This window comes from Fukomys damarensis, unplaced genomic scaffold (assembly GCF_012274545.1).
Source record: "Fukomys damarensis isolate Sample0158 unplaced genomic scaffold, DMR_v1.0_HiC HiC_scaffold_2, whole genome shotgun sequence".
In the NCBI taxonomy this organism is placed as follows: domain Eukaryota; kingdom Metazoa; phylum Chordata; class Mammalia; order Rodentia; family Bathyergidae; genus Fukomys; species Fukomys damarensis.
Window position 1 is genome coordinate 38,303,293 of NW_022900914.1, and position 12,165 is coordinate 38,315,457.

The window sequence follows — 12,165 nt, forward strand, 5'->3', positions numbered from 1 at the left end:
AAAAAAAAAAAAAAAAAAAAAAAAAAAAAAGCTAACTTTTTGAATTCTACAAACACCTGATTTCTTTAGTTTTCTACTCATCAAAATATTAACTAAAATTGAGTTATCTCTTCTAGAAGTTATACATTATGTATTTCTTTAAATCATTTTGTATATTATCAAATTAGAAGAAAAATCAATGCTTGTATTAGTCACTTTTCCATCACTTGGATAAAATAGTCAACATCTATAACTTAAAAGAAAAGGGATTTATTTTGGCTCATGGTTTTAGAAAAATTCAGTCTATGGTTAGCTGGCTCCAAGGCAGAAACAGAATGGTGGAAGGGTATGGCAGAGGAAAACTGCTTACCCTCTGGCAACCAGAAAACAGAGAAGGGAGAGTCCAGAGAGAGAGAGAGAGATACGCTCTCTAAAAGCATACTCCCTCCCAGTAGCATGCTTTTTTCAGTAAGGCCCACCTCCTAATAGCACATTAAGTTATCGACTCATCAATGAACTAATCCACTGATGAGTATCATTCCTATGATCCAATCACCTTCCAAAAGGCCCACATCTGAATGAGACTTTTGGGGGACAACTACCACAGCTTGTACATCAGAGTGTTTATTAAGAATTTCAGCTACTAGACGGATAGAAACTGTGTATTAAGCTTTTCTACTTCTGAAATTTTAATTAAATGACATTACCTCACCAAAATAATCAAATATATTATTATGGTCTCTGTAATAGTAAAAAAAGATATCGGTGGACATGATGCATTGCTAAGGTAATACAAGGCTGATTTGCTTCCTAGTCTGTTAAATACTCTAATTAAAAAAAATTTTTTTTTGGTACCAGGGATCGAACTTGGGTGGAACCAATGAGCTAAATCCCCGTCCCACTCTAATTAAATTTTTAAGACTTTTTTCCCAAAAGACAAGTGAGATGGGTAATATAATAGTTTATCTGGGATTTTGATAAGCGATAGGCCTACAGTTCATGTGTATAACATGTGCTATGGTCTGAACAGTTGTATACACCCAAAACTCATATGCTAAATATGAGTAAGAAAGGCATTTGGATGCTCAACGTCATCACTGAAGCAATGTCTCAAAAATTCTGAAGCAAAATGATTTCCATCCTAGAATTCGACATCCAATCTAATTATTAGTTTTCTAAAAAAACATAATAGATACTATTTTTGGGCAGAAGGGGTACAGGGACCAAACTCGGGACCTTAAACTTACGAGCCAGACAGAGGCACTACTGAGCTAAATCCCTGGCCCAATAGATACTTTTTAGTTTCCCTTTAAGAGACTGAGTTGCACTATGTTTCTAAGGCTGGTTCTAAACTCTTGTGTTAAGAGATCCTCCTGCCTCAACCTCCAGAGTAGCTGGGACTATAATAGGTGTATACCACTGCATCCAGCAAGAGAGAAAGTTTTGTTTTTAAGACAGGGACTCTCTATTATTTGCTAGGCTGGACTCAAACTTCTAGGTCCAAGTGATCTTCCTGCCTCAATCTCCCAATGAGACAATGTAGATGTTGTCACTGTGCTCAGCTGAGACATACTTTTAAACATTCAAAGAATCAAAAACTTTACTTGAGCAACCTTCTCTCAAAATGCTGCAAGATACTCCATTATATTCCAGCAAAACAAAACAAGACAAAAGGTTAGATCAACAATAAGAAGGGTACCAATACTGGAAATGGGATATTCAACAAAACAAAGTCTTCAGGAGCGTGGTAAAGGATATCTCACTATCACTACTGTGCACCAGACTTGGAGGACAATCAGTAAGAATAATGTGACTTTAGAAAAATGAGGGCTTATCATGATGAAGACCTCTACTGTCATCATTCTACTTTATTTCAGGAATGAACCAGGCCCAGACTCTTATCTATCTCTGTTAAAGTGCTAATGACATTCCTATTCTATGCCCTTTTTCAATGAACAGAGGACATACATTTCATCCTATAGATAATATTCTGCTTCAACTCACTCCTGAGAGTTAAGGTAGATCACAGAAGAGTTTAGAAAAAGAAAACCTGCGACTATTTCTGTTGGATATTCCAGCATTTTATCAGCATTAAGATACATCTTGACTATGCTATAAACTATACTTGAGAACTTTCCCACTGATGTTCTAGGCTCAACAAGTAAGAGACATTTAGAGCTTGTCATCTTCTGCCATCATTCATTTAACAGTGGCTGCAACTCAGTTTTCCTCACTCTACTAGGATTGTATTGGTAATCTGTTCCACAAAACTATGCAATGTAAGAATCCATACACTGGTACCAGGGATTTATCTCAGTGGCACAGCACCTACCTGGCAATTGCGAGGTTCTGAGTTTGACCTGCGCCCCCTAAATCCATATACCAGATTAGACTATAAAGAACAACAGAAGATGACTAAATTTTTAAAATTCAAGATATTATTAAAGGGAAGTGGAAAGAATGTTATTTGAAAGGGTCACACAAATAGCTTCTACATTTGTTACAGTTCTTCATTTGAGAGATAGATACAAGGGTTTTCAAATTATAATTTTTTCATTTCACACACTCTTGTGTAGAATATTTCAGTCTAACAAAAGCCAAGTACCTTTTGAACTGGAAATTCCATACCTATGTACCTTACAATATATATGAAATAATATATATACAAGGGTATACTCTACATAATTTGTAATACAAACAGTCAAAATGTCCACTAACAGAGAAAAGGAAAAATAAACTGTGGTTCTGCCATACAACAGAAAATGCAGATCTCATAAAAAATGAGAGGGCTGTGATGTAGCTCAGTGGTGCTGTGCCTACCTGGCAAGTGCAAGGTCCTGAGTTTGATTCCCAGTACCAAAAAACAAACAAAAAAGAATGAGAAAACTTTCTAATGTTTTCTATAACATTAAGCACTACAATCAAAGAGGATAAATTGAATGGTATTATGTATCATACACACACAAACACACACAAATCAGTAATAATGCGTATCAGGCAAAAGGAAATAATTTAGAGATGGGGTAACAGGGAGATTTTTCCACATTTATTATTCTCTATCAAATATTTTAATTATTGAAGAAAAAAACTTCACATAGCGTGTGGTGATACACAACTGTAATTTGAGTTACTTGGAAGGCTGAGGTAGAAGGATGAGAAATTTAAAACCAGCCTGGGCAACTTAACAAGGCCTTGTCTCAAAATAAAAGGTATGAGGATATACCCCAGTGGTAAAGAGCTTGCCTAAGTACTCACGAGGCTAAGGATTCAATCCCCCTTACAGAAAGGAAAGAAAAGAAAAGAAAAAAAAATTTTTTTTTCATTTAAGATTGATACTTTGTGGGCATGGTGGCACATGTTTCTGATTAAAGCTATCTAGGAGGCTGAAGCAGGAAGATTTTAAGTTTAAGCCCAACCTGGAAACCCTGTCTTTTTAAAAAAAAAAAAAAAAAAAAGTAAGAAAAGGCTGGATATGTAGCTCAGTATGAAGGCTCTGGGATTAATCCCAGTAAACTTTTCAAACTATAGCCAGGCATGGTGGCGCATGCCTGTAATTCCAGCATTCACAAGGCAGGTAGATCTCCCTGAGTTCCAGGTCATTCTCAGCTACATAGTTCAAGGCCAATCTTGAGACTGGCATAAAGAGACCCTGTCTCAAAAACAAACACAAGAGCCCAGGATTTAGCTCAGCTCAGTGGCTCTGCCACCTGCCTCTCTAATGCAAGGACCCAAGTTCAATCCCAGGCACCCCCCCAAAAAAAACAAAACAACAACAACAAAAAAGAACAAAGCAAAAACAAAGGGCTGGGGAGTTAGCTCAGTGGCACCATGCTTGCATGCAAGCGCAAGGTACTGAATTCGATCCCTGGTGCCAAAATCAAAAATGCACAAAAAAGCAAACAAACCCAACAACGAACAACTGAAAAATATATAAAATATATAAATATATATAAAAATATATAGAGTATCTCTTGTCTGAATATATACAGATTCAGTAAGTACTTTAGAAGAGTTTCAGATTTCAGAGTTTTTTAGATTTTAAAATGCCCACATGGATTTCACTGGCTGAGCACCCTAATCTAAAAATTCAAGAACTGAAATGCTCTAAAATCAGAAACCTTTTGAGCATCAAGCAGGGATTAAAAATGCTTTAGGGCTGGGGATTTAGCTTAGTAGTGCTGTGCCTGCCTCTGAAATGCAAGGTCCTGAGTTCGATGCCCAGTACTCTCCCCAAAAAAGTTCAGATTTCGGAGCATTTTGGATTTTTATAAGGTATGCACAACCTATATGATGTTACAAAAATCATTTTCATAATTTTTAATGGACATTTGAAAACAGCTCATATTCTATGGAAAAGCAATAAGAAATCCACAAGCAGTCAAAGTAACAGAGGTAATCCAACATATTTTTGAGGCCCACATGAAACATTTTCCTGATTTTTTTTGGGAGGGTACCGGAGATTGAACTCGGGAACTTGTGCTTGCGAGGCAGGAGGTGGAACTATTGAGCTAAATCCCTGGCTCTCCTGATGTATTTTAGAAGGAAGAAGAGAGGCACAGATTAAATTGAAATATGTATTATCTAAAACAAAACTGCAGTATATCAAAGAAGCAGATGCTGGGCATGGTGGCACACAATCTGTGATCCCAGCACTCAGGAAGCTGAGGCAGGAGGATCATTATGAGTTTAAGGCCAGCCTGGGCTACGTAGCAAGGTTCTGTCTCAAGGACAAAAACAAAGAAACAAAAAAACAATGAGGCAGAAAAATTAATTGGATAAAATGATTACTATAGTAATAACTTGAATTTTATCAATAATTCTCAAAATTATTTGTGTCTTTGTGTGCTGGGGTAGACTGAACCCAGGGCCTTCACACTGAGTTACATTCCCCAGCTCTTTTTCATTTTTTGGGACAAAGTCTCACTAAGTTGAGAAATTGACCAGACTGACCTCAAATTTGTAATGCTCCTGCCTCAGCCTTCCAGAGTGCTAGAATTATAGGTCACTACACCCACCTCCAAAAATTTTCTGATGGTTATATAAAATATGTAAACAATTTTTTGAGAAATGAAGTGTTTGCAAACAACATCTCAAATATCTATTAGCAATTTTTTAAATCTAAAAATCAACAGTATTGGGTATTCTCAATGTAAAGGTTTAGTGTTGGTTGTGTGATTTTGATATATTGGTCCATAGCAAAAATTTTTTAAATTTTAAAACTTAATTCCCTATGAAAACGTTGAAAGGAAGGGCACTTTGGAAAGTGCTTAGGTCATAAAGACTGCACTCTCATAAATGGATTAATGCTTGCATAAAAAGATTTCAGAGGAAATTACTTTTTGACCTTCAATATCCTGCACTGTGAGGGAGGACCATTCAAGGGACCATATTTGAAGCAGAGTACAGCGCTCAACAGATGCAGATGTATTGCTTCTGTACTTTCCATCATCCAGAGCAGTGAGAAATAAATTTCAGTTTTTTAATCAATTACACAGCTAAGGGATACAGTTATAATAACACAAAAGTGACTAAGATAGTTGCTATACAATAGTATTAAGCTATTTGACTTACCAGGAAACTCTCCCTTTCTACTGCTTTGGCCGAACTCCTGAAGCTGAGCTTGCTGATTTATTTGTTCTTTCTGTAAATTTTCATACCAATGAGTTACTTCAGCCCTAAGATCTGCTACCTGGTCACTAGGGTACATTTCAATAGTCATCTGAAATATGAGATGGAAATAATTTTTAAAAAACAGATATTTGTACTGAGAAGTGTTATCAATTTGGAAATCCAAATTCTGTAACTACCTTGTCAGGAAGTCCAGCTGGCTGGCACACAACCCTTAGAGGCAAAGACTGTTTATCACTCAGGGCTTTCAAATGACTACTAATACCAGTGCCTTCAATTTGCCACTGTCTCAGATGATATGCAAACCTAAAATGAGACAAAAAACACACAAAGAAAGGGTACAATTTTAAATCATTTTAATATTATAGAAGTTTTTAATATTTTATAAACTGAAAAAGTCCACTGAAGATTCAAGCATACACCATTTTATAGAACTGAATTTAAGGTTAGATTCATGACACTGTATATAAACACAGGGACTAAAACAAAACTAGTACCTACTCCTAACAAAATATTCTCCAAGAAAAATTATTGGGGGAAAATTTTTCATTAAGAATCTTTTTGGTACCAGGGATCAAACTCCGGACCTTGTGCTTGTGAGGCAGGTGGCGGTACCCCTCAGCTAAATCCCCAGCCTACGAATTATTTTTAAAAAGACGATTCTGGAAATAAAAGAAGTAGAAGGAAAGCAAACAAACAAAAACTAATTTAGTAAATGGAATACCAAGCTGTCATTCTTACATTCAGAAGAAAAAGACATTAAGAGATACTTGTAAGAGAAATATATTCTAAAGACATACTTTTCAGATGGAAATATATTCTAAAAATTTAGAGCTGATTTCAGGACTGTTCAAATTTTAAAATGAATTACAAAGACTCTTATTTCAAATAAAAGAGGCATCTAGCATGACATGCACCGAATAGCTGTCAATTTCTTAACTGATTTTTGGTTGCTAAAGACAGGATCCAGATACCTGAATTTAACTATAAAAAGATAATCTCTAAAACTAATCAAAGCTTTGGGATGGAAAGTTAAGGGACAAATGGAATTACCTTATTCCCTAAAAGTGATCCAGTCTCAACTCTATGACTGAGCAGAAGAGTAATTTTAAAACATGTTGTCTGTTATATATTTCAAGATCAGGGATTTTCAACCTCAGCACTGACATTTTGAACCCAGTATTTTTTGTTATCAGGAGATGGGGGAGAAAAGAGAAGGTATCTCATGGACTATAGAATGTTTAGTAGCATTCCTGATCTCTATTCACCTGACACCAATAGAATCCCCTTCCCCAAGCTGCAATAAACAAAAAGGTCTCCAGCTATATACCTACTGTTCCCAAGGAAGCGAAATCACTTCTGCTTGAGAAACACTGTTTAAAAGTTTAACCATATCTTTTCCTCAAAAGAAAACCCTTTAAGGAATATACAAATAAAATAATTATTTTACAATTTTAAGTCTAAAAACATTACGTAATTTAAAATTAGTAGCAGCACAAAGCATATTAAGCACTGGATATTGTACATGGGATGAAAACATCTAGATTTGGTTTTCTTGGTACCAAGGATCCATCCAACTTAGCACCTTGTGCTTGAGAGGAAGGTGGCAGCACCACTGACCTAAATCCTTTGCCCTAGATTTTTAATGTTTTTTCTTTTGGTATCAGGATCGAACTCAGTACCTTGAGCTTGCAAGACAGGCACTTTGCCGCTGAGCTACATCCCCAGAAAACTGGTTTTTGAGTTTGATCCCCAGTACCAAAAAACAAAACTTTTTTAATATTCAATTTTACCTATTTCCTATCTTAGAAGTTACTTACAAATGAATATATTAATTTAACTCAGCATTAAACATAAATAAAACCAAAGATGTACATATAGACTATCCCAATAAGTTTGTTTCAAGCATTAGAACAAAATTTGTAGATTTGTGTAGGGATTTCAGGGTTAAACTAAGTTTACAAAATGCACTGCTGAACCCTTTTGAAATAAGTACCCAATACAATGTTAGGTACTAGTAACTTTGTGTAAACTGTAAGTGTTTAAAACAGACCCTTTCTTTGGGAGGCTGAGGCAAGAGTTCAAGGCCAGCCTGAATTACACAGGGAGAACTTATCTCAAAACAAACAAACAAACAAGCAAGCAAAAAACTCCCAAAAAACCCACAAAAACAAAAAAACCAAACAAATATAAACACACAAAATCAGACCCTGAGGTTTTTTTGTAATAGAGAAAATATTTTGGAAGAACTGATACTGTATTATTAACAATAACTACCTCCCATAGGAAGAGAGCAATTGAGGGAGGCTTTCATTTTCTTTGTAATGTTGTGGTGCAATACTGAAATTTTATAATGAACATTTAATGATTTTTATTAATTTGAATAAGAATGCCAGCTGCATGTGCTTATTTATTTTCTGAAAGTGGTGAACGTTATAAGGCACTATGAAGTTTCAGTGAGAAAACTCAGGAGTTCTTATTCTTTAAAAACACAAGAAATTATTTAAGCAGAATTTCTACAAATTATAATCATAATCAAAATAATTTCACAATTTCCAAATGTTTCAAATCATGAAGCCATGTTATTTATAAAGAATGTGTACTTTTCTTATTCTATATTTCCTGACATTTAAAATATAAACCATCAATATATATCAAATGTGTGATTTTCAATATTCAACTAAGACCTGAAGTTGAAAGAAATTACTGATTACAAAAAATTTTCAGCACAGTTCTTGGTACTTTTACAATGCTCATAGCCAATGCTTTTTAACAAATAAAATTTCTTAATTAAAACTATCTACTCACCTTTCATTTCAGTTGATATATTCATAAATGTTAATTTGCTTTATTTCTGTATTACACAGGGAATGTCTAAATTAATTATATAGATATTCATTAACACAGAATTTTTTTGGTCATGTTTCCATGGTAAATGGAAATTCAAAATTAAAATACTGTCTCCTAGTCCAGGAAGAAAAAAAAACAGCAAATGAAACAAATGACTCAACTTGATTCAACTCTGAAATATTATCTGATGTTCTTTAATTTAGTATATGTGCTGCTGAAGCAAGCACTATCTGATTTTCTTGATGAGAGGTTTTTTTCTTTTAAAGTAGTGGTGTCTCTGTTTTTTCAGTCATAATTAACCTTCTTACAGATGGAATTTTATCCAGAGTCTTAATCTTGCACATTTGCTCAGTCTAATAATATTTATCAGGAAACAAAACAGCCTGTTCCCTGGTGAAGTGTTATATGCTCTGAATATAAATTACTATTACTGGCTCTCTAGTTTTGGTAAATTATGTTTTCTACCTACCCTCAACAAAAACTTTAATCTTATTTTAAGAATACTATTGGGTATAGCTGCAATAAAAAGACTGCAATTCATTCTAATAGTATAGTATTTAAGAACTTACCTTCTCCTAAATGCTTCCAGGTGTGTCTTCAGCATAAGCAGTCCTCTTTCTATAATCATGAGACTTGAGTGTGACTCCTGTTCAAGACTGCTAGAAGCTATCATAAGACTTTCCATGCACTTACTAATAAATTCTTGCTCCTTCTCCAAACCTGTTTTACCTGAAAGCCATATGTTTACAAATGTATTTTAATCTCACATTATTTAGCTATATTAATGAAAAACACAATGAACTGCAGTTTAACAAAATACTCTCATAAAAATTACTTATTACGTACTATGCCCAAAAAATCACTTATTGAAAATAAAGGGAAAAATGGAAACAAAGCTTCTGTACATAGGGGAGGGGGTTGAGGGGAGCAAAGAGACAAAATAGAAATTACTTTTAAAAAAAAATCACTTACCATTAATATAATAGGAGTTAATATACTGAATAGCTGCTCGACTCACATCACCAGATTGTGCTCGTAAAGCAATGCCCCAAAATTGGTCCATACCACACAGCTAAGGAAGAAAAATACGATGACATCTCCGAAAAGTCTTTTTTTTTTTTTTTTTAAAGATAGTCTCTCGCTGCACAGCTCAGGCTGGCCTTGAATCCACTATGTAGACCAGAGTGGCTTCGAACTCAAGATGAAACTCCTGTCACAGACTACTGAGTTCTGGGATTACTGGCATGTGCCACTAAACCCAGCCCACATTAAAGTCTTAATTATTAAAGTCTTAAACAACAAACAGTTTCAATATTTTATAACATATTAAAAAGGAGATTTCTATTATTCACTTATTAAACAGTAATTGATTAAAAAGTCTTGGAAAATTTCTCAGTTAACGAGCAATTTTTAAAAGCAGTTTAGTTCCCTAAAATATATTTATAAAGTAGCCAACAAAAATGTGATGTTTAATGCCTAAGTTATGGCTAAATAGTAGGAGAAGTCCAAGGCATGCTCCAAAGGAGTAAAATTAACATATAAAATAATCAGCACAACAATGTTCCAATGCTTTCAAGTAAGTTACATTAATAAAACAATCCCTTTTGTGTATTTACACAAAAAAGATATGCTAACAAAATTTTTATTCAAATTTATATTTTAACTATGAGATGGCAAAAAAGAATAAAAACAAGAGAAAAAGTGGAAAGTAGGCAGGCCGGGGATTTAGCTCAGTGATTCCACCACCTGCTTCACAACCGCAAGGACCTGAATTTGATCCCCGGTACCCACCCCCCAAAAAAAGAAAAGTGGAAAGTCAAAGCTCTCAAAAGATGGGCAGATAAGCCAGGCTGGTGGCAAAGGCCTGCAATCCCAGTATTCAGGAGTCTGAGACAATAGGATCTCCACTGAGTTCGAGGTTAGCCTGGGCCACATATAGTTCTAGGCCAGCCTGAACTATATAGCAAGACCCTGCTGCAAACAAATAAACAAACAAAAAACTCAACTATTCCCACTAAAGATGGGCAGATAAAAGATAGCCTTCCACAAGGTGACTAAAGAGCTCTATGTGAAGAATATTATCTACTTCAAAAGAAGTATTTTCTTATAATTAGAGAATGACTACCTCTTAGATAAATCAAACCTAACTGGCTGTCTTAAAATTATCAAACTAAAACTTGTCATAAAGACACTGAATTTTAAAAAATAATGAATTAAGATCAAAAAATTAAAAATCAAAACATAAAAATAAAGAAAACCACTCACCGTGCAAATAAGGTAAGAAACCAAGAAAGCATTCTAGATAACATTTACTATACAAAATAACACTAGTTTCTGTACTTTTCTAACACAAAACTTTTGAAGAAAAATATGAATGTAAGAATGTATGTTATGAGAGTGAACAATAATGCATTCAACAATATCTAGTAGTCATTGAAGTAGGATGATATATTCCTAAACCAAAGATAAGACTAGCAATTTGTGAGAATATTAGTTAAATAATTAGTTAATAAACGGATTGCCAGGCCCCACTGACTAGGATATAGTCTATACTAGACAGATTACTAAGAGGAACTCTAGAATTAAACTGTCCAAGAACTAAAAGCTTAGCTATACCAAATGAGACAAAACAACCCTCCATTTGACAAAAAATACTTGACTATGTTATGGAGGACCTTTCAGGAGACTAAAAGAACATTCATGTCGCTTCTTTATGAAGCAAAGAAAGTGTAACAGGTTATACATTACATCCAAAGTTTATCTCCAGTAAGGGGGGAAGGAGATAACTAAATCTGCTTTATAAAACTTTAAAAAATCAAATGGTAAGCTTTTGAAAATTTAGACTAAAATTTCAGTTAATAAATTTAGTAGTTAGTAGAAAGATGATCTGGCAATGTAACTTAAGGAAAGTGGAAAATTCAACAAGTTAGCCTAATAAATCAGTAAGTCTAGAGGCATACCTCAGAGTTTGAACCACCATCATAGGCACTGGTAGCCAATCGAGCCAAGTTACAGAGATGCTGAAACAGGTTTAAGCCAGTCATGCTAATGGTTTCAGGTTTTAGCTGGGGCATCTTGAGAAACAAATTTTAAAGCTACATTAGTGTGCTAAACGAACATATTTCATTTTATTAGCTAAAGGTTAACAAATTTAATTTTACTGAACACACTGTATAAGGAAAAGTATCAGCTCAGATTTTGTGATAATTTCAAAAACTAATGTACATAATGAAAAATTCTATTCAAGCATAAATGAAATCTGATGATGTGTAATTTTCAAAAACATAGAACTGAATTAGAGGAAATAAAAATATTTTATTTGTAGCATACCTATACAATATACATTTATGATACTATATATGTAGCCATATCTATAGTTTCTGTTAAAAGTCAGGGCTTCAAATTTAAGATAACTGAAGTTCTATCTGTAGTTGGTCTTGAATCTACTAAGCAATTTAATGTGTCTGTTTTATAACATAGGTGGTGAGTCTATGGCACATGTGTTACAGTGGGCTGTTTGTATCACTGAAAGCTCAAAAAGGTTCACCATGAGTATTCTAAAACATCTAATTACACAGGGTGTTCCAAAATCTACATGTGTATTTTAATTTTAAAAATGTTAGGCCAGGGATTCAGTGGTTCTGCCACCTGACTCACAAGCACAAGGACCCAAGTTCAATCCCCGGTACCAAAAAAAAAAAAAAAAAG

General features: G+C 34.4%; 1 protein-coding gene across 1 annotated transcript in view; it reads right to left on the minus strand.

Moving 5' to 3' along the window:
• The window catches only part of Usp34 (ubiquitin specific peptidase 34), a 206,073-nt gene that overhangs the window by 116,674 nt on the left and 77,234 nt on the right, over positions 1-12,165 (minus strand). The window contains 5 exon segments of the mRNA XM_019205320.2: positions 5,551-5,698; positions 5,787-5,913; positions 9,027-9,186; positions 9,430-9,529; positions 11,418-11,531. Coding sequence (XP_019060865.1) covers positions 5,551-5,698; positions 5,787-5,913; positions 9,027-9,186; positions 9,430-9,529; positions 11,418-11,531 — 649 coding nt within the window.